Below are 12,306 nucleotides of genomic sequence, written 5' to 3'. Positions count from 1 at the left end.
AAGAGCACCAAGGATGAAAGCGCACTAGAGCTCTCACTGGCCTCGTCAAGGATTGCAACTACAGATCTTTCTGGCAGCCATCCTTTCAGGAAGTCGCATGTGAAAATCTGTATGAGGAAGGAAAGCCAACTACCTCACACAGTCTAAGGGTCACTCCTCTAAGCCCGGATGTCAGTTTGCCAGTCCCACAGAGGAAAGACACTTCCACTGATACTCTATGCGCTCAGGTTCTATGAATAGGGACCTTCATTTGCCTGTACAGTACAGGGCCATTCAAGAGCAATTAAATTTGGTTAAAATAAGAAAGAATTGCTTTTTAAGGAAAAAAAAAAAAAGAAGAAGAAGGTTTGAGGGAATTGCAAAAGTTGATTGTGCTAAAGCACTTTTACACAGGTTTGTTTTAGTTCTCAATTGTCAAGTCGTATTTAAGCTGGTCTCTTACTCTGAAATATGATAACCTTTCCTTTCTCTGAGTTCTTTCTCCTAAATTAATAGCACTGTCTCTAATTCCATGCGCAGCAAGCAAAGAGTTTATTTTACCAGATAACACTAGGTCTGGTGATCAGCCAATGTCTAAAGAACCACTAGCCAACTCAGTAGCAGGCCAAAGACTGCAACTGATAAATAGATATAACTCACTAAATCACTTTAAAATTGTCTTTCATCTTCTCTACAAGCTAATATTGTTCATGTTGAGTTCTGACACTTCTGAAAGTAGGAAGAAAAAAAAAAAGATAGTTGCCTATAAAAATAAAATCACTTAGAGTTTTGAAAGAAGAAATAAATATATTAGGTGCAGTCTAATATTAATAGAAGGTAGTTTAAAATTAAAAAAGAAAGAAAACCTTCAGGTTTTAAATTAAATTACAAGACAAATTAGGGGAAGAATGTCTAAAACTAGAGCATACTAAAAATTATGCTGAAAATTGCATTCTTCAGTGAGAGAATTTAGGGAACATTGCAACTCTTTATAACATCTGTGTATATGTCTCTTTCTTCTTTGCTAAGGAACAAAACATCCATGGTCAAAAAAAAAAAAAAAAAGTTTGGTTTCCTCTCACCACTCCTAGCTCAGGTCACATTTCCTCAGTATTAAATGAGGGAAGTGGAGGAGTAAAAGGAGAAATGCAGACCAGCTCTCAGTCCCCTTTTTGCAGTTGCCTTGAAGTCCTAACGATTATACCAACTGCCCTTAATCATTTCTCCAAAGGTAGGGAGGAAAGAAAAATTTATTTAGGATCCAATAAAATTCTGGCTTTTAAATACCTAAACATAATCATTAACAATTACACAAAAGGATAGAGATGGCTCAGTATTTATAAAACTCCATGTTTATATAAATTGTTGGAGCTAATCCTAAGTATAACAATCCATGATAAATGCTTCCATGGTATCATCTTCAGGACCCTAAGAACATGTATTGCTTTTCCCTAAAGATAGAAAGACTCTTAACTTGGTAGAAATAGTACACTTGAAGACTGGACTTCTAGAAATAAATGTTGAGATATAAAATTGAATTCTTCCTCCCTTACATCCTCACTATTTCACATGTGGTAATAAAATTTGTCACGGTTGTTGACAGCGCAACAGATATCATTGGTAACCCATTAACACTGAGCATTTTCTATAAATTAGAATCATTGATTCCTGAAGGGAAAAGTATTTATGTAGTTTCAGATGCTTTGACAATCCAAAATAACAACTTTAATTAGAATTTGCAAGTTCTCTTTTTTTAGCCCTCAAGTTTGCCACTTACTTGGAAAAAGATTCTTAACACAAATGAAGTGTGTCATAATGATTACCTGACTTACTAATGAAAACGATACTATATATGACACATATCACCCAATCAATTAAATTAACATAAAATATCAGAAATTTGTCATTATTTTCCTTATTTGAAATAAATATATAATATTCTTAGCTTCTAAAAATTCAAAGTTGACCCTGGTCTTCCATTAACAACCTTAGAGAGAATACAAAAGTACCCTATTAATCCAGCAACAAATTTATAAAAAAAAAAAAAAGGAAATTATTATGCTTTCTACTCTGATGCAGATAATCTTATAGAATCGCATAATTATGTATACAAATGATCAAAAATTACCTTTCTCCAAATTTATGACACTGAAAAATTTTAAAATGCATTCTATAACCCTGTTATCCAATTTTCTTTAAATCAAGCGTTTTCACTTAATCTGCCTTCTCACTAATCTAAACTTCAGTACATACACATTTAAGTACTATCTGGTAATTTCATCAAGTCTTAGACTTCTATTATTTAAAGATTTTTTAATCACTATTATAGTCTCACTCAGAAAACCCGTGAATACCCTAAGGATATTATTATGTCTTTATGAGAGTATTCAGCTGTTTCCTCATTTACTAAATGAGAAGGTAGGATCAATTAGCAATTTCTATCATCTTTAGCACTAGCATTCTCTTTTAAAAAAATTCATCTAAACATCTTTTTTTCTTTTAAAAACTCAGCTTTTTATTGCACACTCTCTACTAAGCTTGATTTGAGTCCTTGCTATCATTAAATAGGCAGTGACTCAATAAATTAACCAGAGTGAAGAGAATTTATTTCAGAAAGAATATTTTTAGAGAGGTGACTATTTACTCCTTTTTGTCAGATAGAAATCCAACACAAAAATTTGAAAAGAGGTGATGTATGACTCCCTGTACCTTATTGATAATGTAACTTGTACACCAATGTGGTTCTTCTATTTCAGTCACAAATTGAGAGATAGAATCTAAAATATGTAATTCATTTATAATCAATCACACTATCTATGTAAATACATTTCTCATTTTGCAACTTCATAATTTTGTTTAAAACTATGCAGATACTTCTTAGAGAGTAACTTTTATAAAGTAGCAAATTATCGCTTTAAGATATTCATAAGCCTAATTTCAAAACTAATAGGCAACTAAGTGAAAGAATCTATAGTAAACTGACTATATGTGTGCCACCTAAACTGAGGCTATGTGTACAAAGCCCACAGGAAGGTGTTTCTCATGAGCAATCTATTATTCTTCATTGTTTCCCTACTACAGACTTTGTCAATTTTTAATGTAAAAAACGGAAAGACACAGTATTAATAATCTTAGTAAACACTGCATTTGTTATCAGAGGCATATCTGATCTTTTAACTGATTTCTGATTAAATGACCAAAGGGACAGATTTGATCTCTTTGCAAGGTTGGATTAGCACATACTCTGGAAGCCAGCACCATTTCACCTGCTGATCCCGGGCACTCAAAACAACACTCCTGCAGAGCTTCCTACAGATTGCTGACTAGCTTACAAAGTGCCTCCCAAAACTGATCAACAATTTGCAAGACACAGTATTGGCTTAATTGGCAAAGGCTGAATATCATTTTAATTAATAAAAGGACAATTCAATTAGATACTATTTTTCTTAGTACTCAATTATTGCTAACTTTTACTTAAACTGTTACTAAAAACCCTTTTATAAAATCATCTCTCTTAACAGGATCATAATGTAGTCACAATGTATTCCAGGTAAATCCCAGGTCCTATGTATAATGGACTAACTGCCAAACAAACAAAAACCCATAAATTCCTGAGGTAAATCATTTGTTAACCATTGGCAAATACACAAAACATAAAATTGAAGTTAATGTAATTAAATATTTATAAAAATTACACCTAAACTTTTTATTCTAAATCATAGTAAAAGTTGAAAAATTTTTAAAAGTATGGTAAATATTTCCAAGTTATAGTTTGAATTTTCAAAGTAAAATATGACTATGTGTTGGCATAAATCCTTAATCCATTCACATCCAAGAACCTTTCTCTGTATTATATTCTTGAGAGTCTAACTTTATTATTAACCCTGAACTTTTTAAGGCCTTAATGTTTTAATTTTATATGAAAATGGGCTCTATCTTAAATTATCTTTGGGTTTAGCAACCAAATCATACCACTGCACCTCAGTGAAATCAACAGCAAAGTATCATGCTGAGAGATAATACTTTTATTTAGAAACTAGTATAATATACCACTCATTACTTCAACTACAAATCTAAAGGCTAGTATTAGAACTCGACACTGGGTTTATTTTTCCCTCCTGGTGACTCACGCCTTGAAAGCCAGTGTTCTTGTTTTAAGCATTAATACACTACTGTTTCCTTTTTGAAGTTTATTAGGAGACAGGAATGTCTACAAAAGTAGGTTTAAATAAATATGTGGCCTCTCATTAAGCAATAAGCACCAAAGCAACTTGATAAAACAAATACCCAAATCTTACAATACGCATATCTAAACTATCGCATGACTTTCAAAACTTTTCGTCAGAAAAAACAAGCAGAAACCCAACAACATCTGATCCTTACACTTTGCTATTTCTCACATCACTTGGCTTTATAACAATAGGCAAAGTTATTTTTCCATTGTTTTGATGTGGTACTGAAATGTTTATTTAAAAGTGTTTCAAGTACGTAGCTAGACTGAAAATAGAACATTATGCATTAGAAATGTAGAAATTTGATTTTTTATATTCTTAGAGCTTTACAGAAAGGTCCAATATAGAAAAGAACCATAAATATCTTCAGTGAAATAATCCCTGAATTCATACAATGGTGTCACTTGAGCTTATATTTCATCTGTCACTAAAAAAGGAAATCTCAGTTTCTCTATTTTTAAATAAATAATCGCCATTACAATACTCTTGTCTGTGTGTGTGTGTGTGTGTGTGTGTGTGTGAGACATGCTGAAAAAGAAATGGTATATCCATGCTTCCTTCATCAAGTGTCTTTTTCCAGCATCACTGTAGTTAGAGGGACATTAAGAGGCCTCAGGCACTATGGCAGAAGCCTGAATTCCCAATAATAAAGAAAACCAGCAGAGGGCAGAACTGCGGACAGCATTGAGCAATCCAACCGGTGACCAGGTACCAAAGGTAAAATGCAAACTCTGCGATGGACCCACTTTCAAAGACTTTCTCATTTATCCTTGAAAATGTGAAAATGAATGACTCAACGTAATTAACGCAACTCATTTCAAAATTCAGATACGGTCCTAATGAAGCTCAGACCGTATCCAACAGGAAAAATCACCCGGAGGAATATAAGCTAGCGCTGCCTGCTACTCAGGACGGTGAAAGCCAGTAAGCGAGCAGAAGGAATACACACCTGGTCGCAGAGTTCGGCCCCTGGGAGGACGAACTCCCATTAGAGAACTCAGACCTTGGCATCTAGACCCTGGGCCAGTCTCAGGTTTCTGCTAACGGCGGCGCCTGCGGGATGGACAACTTTTTCCTCCCGTAGCCTGTCTTCCCCACCCTCCTTCCTATCCCCCCGCTTCTCTCTGCACTCCCTACGAAGCCCGCTCTCCGCTCTAAGCTGCGCGGGCTCCCCGCACTCCAGAGGCGGTCGCCTGCCAGCCGTGTCTACAGCACCTAACGGACCGCTCCGGCCAGATGCCTTTTCTGGAAAGGGCGGGGGAAGAGGAGGGAGGAGGAGGAGGGAAGTCGCTCTCCCTCCTTGGGTACTGACGGGGCTGCAGACTTCCAAGCAGGTCTGGTCACTGAATATTTGGTGGTGCCACGTAGGAACTTTCCTTACCTCTCTCCTCCCGCCTCCCCCCACGCCCCCTCCCCTCCCCTCCCGATCCCTTTTCCTCCCCCCTCCCCCCACCCCATTTGCTCGGCGACTTTCATCATTCTCCAAGTGACCAGCACGTCCAACCTGCAAGAAGAAATGGGGAGGGGGAAGCGACTCATAGAGGGGAGGAGGGGACTGAAATGCACGGGAAGGTGTTGCCCCTACCTTGAACACGTTCCTAATAACCTGCCAATTTCTGTCCACTTAAAATTGCTTAAAAAGCCAACCCCCACCCCCACTCCCCCTACACAAAGTGTTCTTAATCGTCTAGATTCATCCCCCTGGTTTCTCTTATATCCCCAAAAGTAAAACAGCCTGTTTCTCACTTTGTTGCAGACAAAGAACTTTATCAAGGTTCATTTTATACCCTTTCTCTACATTTTCTCCTCGGCTCACCCTTAAAAAGATATTCCCATTAGTTAGAACCAGAAGAAACCAGAAGATGTGTTCAAAGGGCAGCCTGAGGACTGTTCCTCAAACAAAAGCTTTGTATAACTGCCCTTGTGTTCGAGGTAATATTTTCCTCTTTGCAAAGAGGCTGAAAAGTGGTGGAGGGCATTTTCAGCAGGCTCTGTGCCTGACAGGTCTTTTTTTTTCCTGCTACCTACCTCCTCTCCCACTATTGTCCCGCCTACATCCATCTCTCTCTGTCTCTCTCCAGTTTCCACTTCCAACCTGGTAGCAGCTACAATCTGGATTTTATTTAAGGGAATTTTTTTTTTTCCCCTTGGGGGGCGGGGAGGAAGGGTAAAGAGGGGGAGGGGCGCAGAAGGAGAAAGACCGACGGCAATCTCCCACCACCCCAAATCCGTTTTTTTTTTTTTCTTACCTCCTCTGACCTCTCTAGCTTGGAAGAGGAAAGTCAACGCGAGGGTTGTTAGGGTGAAATCCCAGAGCCACCGTTTCGTTTTCCACCTAGAGGACCAAGGCTCCATCTCCGAGCCCCGCACACACAACTGTGAACTCAACCCACGAAATTGCGACTGCAGACCAACTTCGTCCCTTCCAAGGTATCGCCGGGGATGTTTGCTACACAGCCATTGGGGACGGCGAGGGGGGGGGGGAAGTCAAGGGGCTTTTTCTTTTGAATTTGATGGTTTCCTTCCTTCCTGTCTGTCGCCCCCTCCTCTCCCTCTCGGTGGGCCCCGCCGGCTGGGACCCTCCGATCCGTCCTCTGCAGGGCCCTGCCTTCAGACTGAGGGCGGATGAGGGGCTTCAACCAACAAGCGGAGAGCACAGCGTGCCCCTAAAGGCTGCATGCCGTCAGTGGGCCGGACGAGAGCCTCCGGGCAGCCCCCTCCCCCGCCCACTCCCCTCCCCGCTCCCCCGCCCCCCCCCCCCCACTCCCGGGGCGAAACTGACAAGCAGGCTGCGGGTCAGACCCAATCACACCGCGCCCGGGCGGCCCCGAGCCCGCCCCCCTCTCTCTCTCCCGGCCGGAGAATCGGGACTCCGGGCAGGCCCAGCCCACCAGCCACCCCCCATCTTCCCACTCCTCTCCTCCCGCCTCCCCTGCCCAAATGCCGGGGAAGAAATGGGAGGGAGTTTACGCGGGACGCGTGCTTGGCTCCGGCGCCCTGGGCATGAAAGGAATTGCAGGAGAGCCCCGGAGCGCACGGAGTTTTCAAGGAGCTTCTGTGCTTAATAAAAACAGCTACTTGTCTGCTTGCGCTCGTCTGTTAGCCTCTTGTTCGTCGGCGGGGGAGGGGAGGAGCCCAGCGCCTGATCTGCCACACACCGCTGGAGTCCTGGGCTGGCAGCCGTAACCTTAGCCTTGTGCAAAAATCTGCTTCGTCTGGCAGACGTGGAACCCGCGGACTTCTTGCGCTGCCTACTCCGAAAAAGTATTTCGATTCTTTTTTAACCTGATAATTAGAAGAAAGGCATGAAAGGGGCACGGAAGGGACCCTAGAGGTCAAAACCCATGAGTTTGTAGGGAAGCTCTCCTTGGAGAGGTTTCTCTAGTAAACGTTTAAATTCAGCCCCAGGTTCATTCCGGGGCTTTGCCTCTTACAGAGCTGAACTGTACTCTGAGGGCGGAGGAGAAAGAAATTTATGGGAGCTGACATTAAGGGGGTGAGTAATTTAATTTTCCAGCTGATTCTACCCTAATCCTGGATGAGGGAGGCAGAGGAGGGAGAAGAAAAGGCAAGGAAAGCAACTAGCAGAAATCTTCCGAGCCGCTAGGCCCACAGTCCTGACCCTGAGACCCAGGAGCTGAAAGTGTGGTCACTCCCCAGTGAAAGCAATGAGGAGAGGCAGGTTCCTAAATTCCCTCTGTACTTACCCCATCCTCGAAGTAATCCTCTTAAACCTGGAATATAGAGTCCCAGGTCATTTTTTCCACGTTAAAATTATTCCATCCTATTGACTCCTTTGTGTTCCTTAATATATCCAATGATATTTCTCTCAAAGACTTTCTGGAACAGTGCCCAACAGGGTGCCAGCAAACATTAGCCACGCAGTAGAGATACGTTGAATGAATGAATACATTTTTCTGTTGACAAAGACTACAGGCGTTGGTCAGGGCCTACTTTGAGTCCTCAACTAAGTTTATTAGGTACATATATCTAATGCTATGGCTGCCACTAATCTTTAGGAGCCCAATTTTCCATTTGTCATCAAAATATGCCTCATGATCCAATAGATTATATCACATCTTCTTTTCATGTGTCTTAAGAGTTAGAAGAAAGGTGATCAGAGACTAGATTGAGCCCCAAGATGGAATTGTTTAATAACATCAATAGAGGCATATAAAATTAGGAATGCAAGTAGAAAATACCTTCAACATGAATGTTACTTTCTGGGACAAAGAACCACTCTCTCATCAAGTCTATCTATTAGAGTACAATAAAGGTACAAAAAATACTTTGTAATGCTGCTGGCAGAAAATTTGGGATGCCTTAAATCAGTTGCAGAGAAATATCACTAGCTCTTCAAATTACAACCTCAAGTTGTAACATAATTTAATAAAATAACTTAATATCATGTTGCATTTGCACCTGGAATGTACAATTAATTACAAAATAAGAACCTTACAGTGGAAATACAGGTAAATTTACTAACTTCATTATCCTTGATCGTCTCACAAATAAAAAATCTGTTTGTCTTTGCAGTTTCCATACTTTTTTAAAACATGATTTTTCTGTCCAATTCTTTGTATATTTTAAAATTAATTTCTAGGTCTTCTCTTAAATGTAAAACAGTGAAGTGCATACAAGTTTAGAAATACATATTTGTAAGGCTGCCAGAATCCTAAATCAATTCAATAGCTAGAGAGAGTTACTGTGCTTGCAGCAACGTGTAGAAATGGTGTTCCAAATTGTTTCTTCATAGCTCTCCTGATTTATTAAGAGTCCCATGGCCTGATACTCTTCTGGAAGGTAAGAAATGATGCAGTCAATCTCGCAGGCCCTACTTTCTGGTCACATCTCAGACCTACTCACTGCAGTGAAAGGGTCCTTTCAGGCAAAGTATCTTGGGTAAATAGAGTTATTACTACCTTATGCTCTCTGTACTCTGTGGTCTGAATTCCTCTGGCCACTGCCCAGCTAGGCATAACCTGGTCTGAATTAATGCCTCTGGAAGGAAACATAGTAGATTCATGGTGAGGAATAATTATGAATGCCTCCATCCTGTAGCTAGCTGCCAGATCTAGAGCCTCCCAGGAACCTGCCCATGGATTTACAGGAGATGAACTCAATGAAACAAAAGATAATGCTAAACGACAAAAGGGAGTAGCGGAAAGCCGGAAGAGATCCACCTTGGCAACCTTCGACTTCCCACTGGAGGAACTTCCAGTGCCATTATTTCCTAGACCACCTTTCAGCCAGTCTTTGTAAAATGTTTATACATAGATTCAAAATGTAATAAAATATGACAGTTTTCCTGACATAAGTCTTCAGTTTAAAGCACAATTAGTGATATTTCTTTATTTGATCACACTAAAAAACAATGTTTAAAGATATTTTTCTCAACTTTGTAGAATTAGTTCTAATTTGCAAACCTTTCAAAAACAAGGTGGAAGAATCGGGCCAGTAATTCTAGCACTTTGGGAGGCCAAGACACAACGATGATTTGAGCTCAGGAGTTAGAGACCAGCCTCAGCAAGAGCCACCCCATCTCCACTGAAAATAGAAAAATGAGCCAGGCATTGTGGCAAGCATCTGTAGTCCGAGCTACTCGGGAGGCTGAGTCAGGAGGATCACTTGAGCCCAAGAGTTTGAGGTTGCAGTGAGCTATGATGAAGCCTCCGCATTCTACCCACGGCAACAGAGTGAGTCAGGAAGGAAGGAAGAAAGGGAGGGAGGGAGGGAGGGAGGAAGGAAGGGAGGAAATATAGTCACTTCCTTTGTAGCAATATTTTATATTAACCAAATATCTATATTGGCTTGTCATAGAAACTGCGATAATGATTTGACGATTAAGAGGTCAGATTAGGGAAACTTAAATGTTCTAAACAATCTTCAGTGTCCATGGAGCTTTATTAAACATTGTGAAAAGTTCATAGATTCCCCTTAATATCTTCACAAATCTCTGGGAATCAGGGGATCCAGATTCAGAATCAATGTTTGAAATATTGAAACTTCAATAACCAAAGGGAGACTGAACACACCTTGTCCCTAGTTAAATGCCCGTAATACAAGCAGTATTAGAATATCAATTGAATAAGCTCTATAATAGTCCTTAAATTACAATAGGTAGAAATAGGGGAAAGAAGAAGTAGATTAGAGAGCAAGATTTTAGAAATGATGTATCATCTTTTAGATCACTTGGCATTTATTTGCCTTTTCTCATATTGATGTTTTAGCCTTCCTATTTTTGATATAGATAGATAGGTATAAGTAAAGATAGATATAAATTAGACATTTTCTCTAAACACTTTACTATAATTAAATTACTGCATCAAATTTTATTTACTAAATGAGAAGTTATGGGGGAGAGGACTCTTGTACACACAAGAAATACTTAAAATATTTAAAAGAAAATTTCTTTTGAATGTAATCCCTCTTTTACTGTGCCTAATGGTTTGCCTGTCTTGCCCTTTTCTGAACTTTAGGTCAATTATTTTAAGAAGGAAATGACTAAGCAGTTTGACATTCATTTTACGGTTTTTCTAATACATGAGTGGCTAAAAATTAGTCTCTGTTTAAAAGTGGAGTTAGTCCGTCTTACCTCACAGATGGACCATTGTATTGTAGAAAGTGTGGGTGGAGAGGGGCAGAGAAGTTTATTTCCATAGTCTAGCCTAGCTCACAAGAACCTCACAGTGATTGCTGGGTATTTTTTGGCAACTTTACTCTGAAATAACTTACAGAACTTCAGAGGAATCTAAATTTAACCCAGTTTGCATGATACAACAAAATCTTCAGATGAAAATTTTGTTCTGTTGGAGTATTGAAAGAGCCAACTCAGAGATGACAGACCCACCTGTTTAAAGGAACCTAAAATCAAATCAAATCTAAATAAAACCCTAATAGACAAGGAATATGGTCTTAAATGTTAATGTATATCTCTCTTAAAATTATCCTTTAATTAGCTATGCTCACAGTAAGCTATCAGAGTTCCTTTTCATAATTGTCCAATCAAAGATAGAAGGGAAAAACAGAGAATAGAATGATTCAGGATAAAAACTTCAGTATTTTTTGACCTTTGTCAAGACATCTTTACTCTCTGTATCCTTTTTTTTTTCCCCTTAATTGAGTGGGTTTGGTATTTATTAAGCTCTTGGGATATCCTGAAAATATGTGTGTCAGCAAAACTATAACAAGACTTTTTACAAAGTGGTATAGGACAGCACCAACAATTCTACCAGTAGAGGTAGATGAATGGATTTTAAACATTTCGGTGAACCACATGCCATAGTTAAAGGAAGTCACATACTACTAATATATAACCATGATGTTTTACTGTATATATTATACCAGCTATCACTTGAGTAATATTGTCTTGATTCACACTGGCAATTCCTAACAAAATCAGGTTTGAAGGTAGGGATTTTATCATTTTTAAAGGGATAATTTATGCTTGAGAATTTACTCATAACAATTTCATAATTTTTTAAAATTTAATGTTGCTAATTAAATGAACATATACAACTAATTTTCCTTTGACACTCTTGCATAACTAATAAAATACAAGATGGCAAGTACACCATTACACTTTTTGAAATAATTGGATCCTCTCTTCCACTGCTTCTTCACAGATAGATCCACACCAATAGCACTGACAGTATTCTTGACTTTAAATGAAGATTATTTCCAGACAGCCATATCTAAGTGGTTTGTATCTCCACCATTTGTACCAAATCATTTAAGTCTGAAACCAAATGCATGTGCTTTAAAACTCTGAAAACTCACACAAAACAGATATCCGAATCATATGCAATATTTCTGTTATTTTTTATATGGCAGTCTTATACATTCCACAACAAATACCAAACATAAGGTTTAAGGCTGGTGAATATGCTTAAATATCAAGATAGATCTGATTTTTAATACATCTGTATTAAATAACTTCAACTTAATATGTTTTACAGATTTTCAGTGTTTCATAACCCTCCCAATATTATATTTTCTGCCAGTACTGGTATGGTCAAAGTATTGCACATTCAAATGCTGAACAAACAATAGATACTATTTCAAAACTTTTCAAAACCTAGTCTGCCAAGACTGA

General features: G+C 39.0%; 1 protein-coding gene across 4 annotated transcripts in view; it reads right to left on the bottom strand.

The window, feature by feature from the left end:
- COL11A1 (collagen type XI alpha 1 chain) overlaps positions 1–6,899 on the bottom strand; it is a 200,556-nt gene extending 193,657 nt beyond the window's left edge. For all 4 annotated transcript variants that reach the window (XM_069479087.1, XM_069479089.1, XM_069479086.1 and 1 more), the window contains exon 1: positions 6,461–6,899. In XM_069479087.1, the coding sequence (XP_069335188.1) occupies positions 6,461–6,566 (106 nt within the window). In that variant the 5' untranslated portion in view covers positions 6,567–6,899. The remainder of the gene's footprint in view (positions 1–6,460) is intronic.
- Positions 6,900–12,306: the final 5,407 nt, after the last annotated feature.

Source organism: Eulemur rufifrons, chromosome 8 (assembly GCF_041146395.1).
Source record: "Eulemur rufifrons isolate Redbay chromosome 8, OSU_ERuf_1, whole genome shotgun sequence".
NCBI lineage: Eukaryota > Metazoa > Chordata > Mammalia > Primates > Lemuridae > Eulemur > Eulemur rufifrons.
This window is presented reverse-complemented; position numbering and strand designations above follow the sequence as displayed.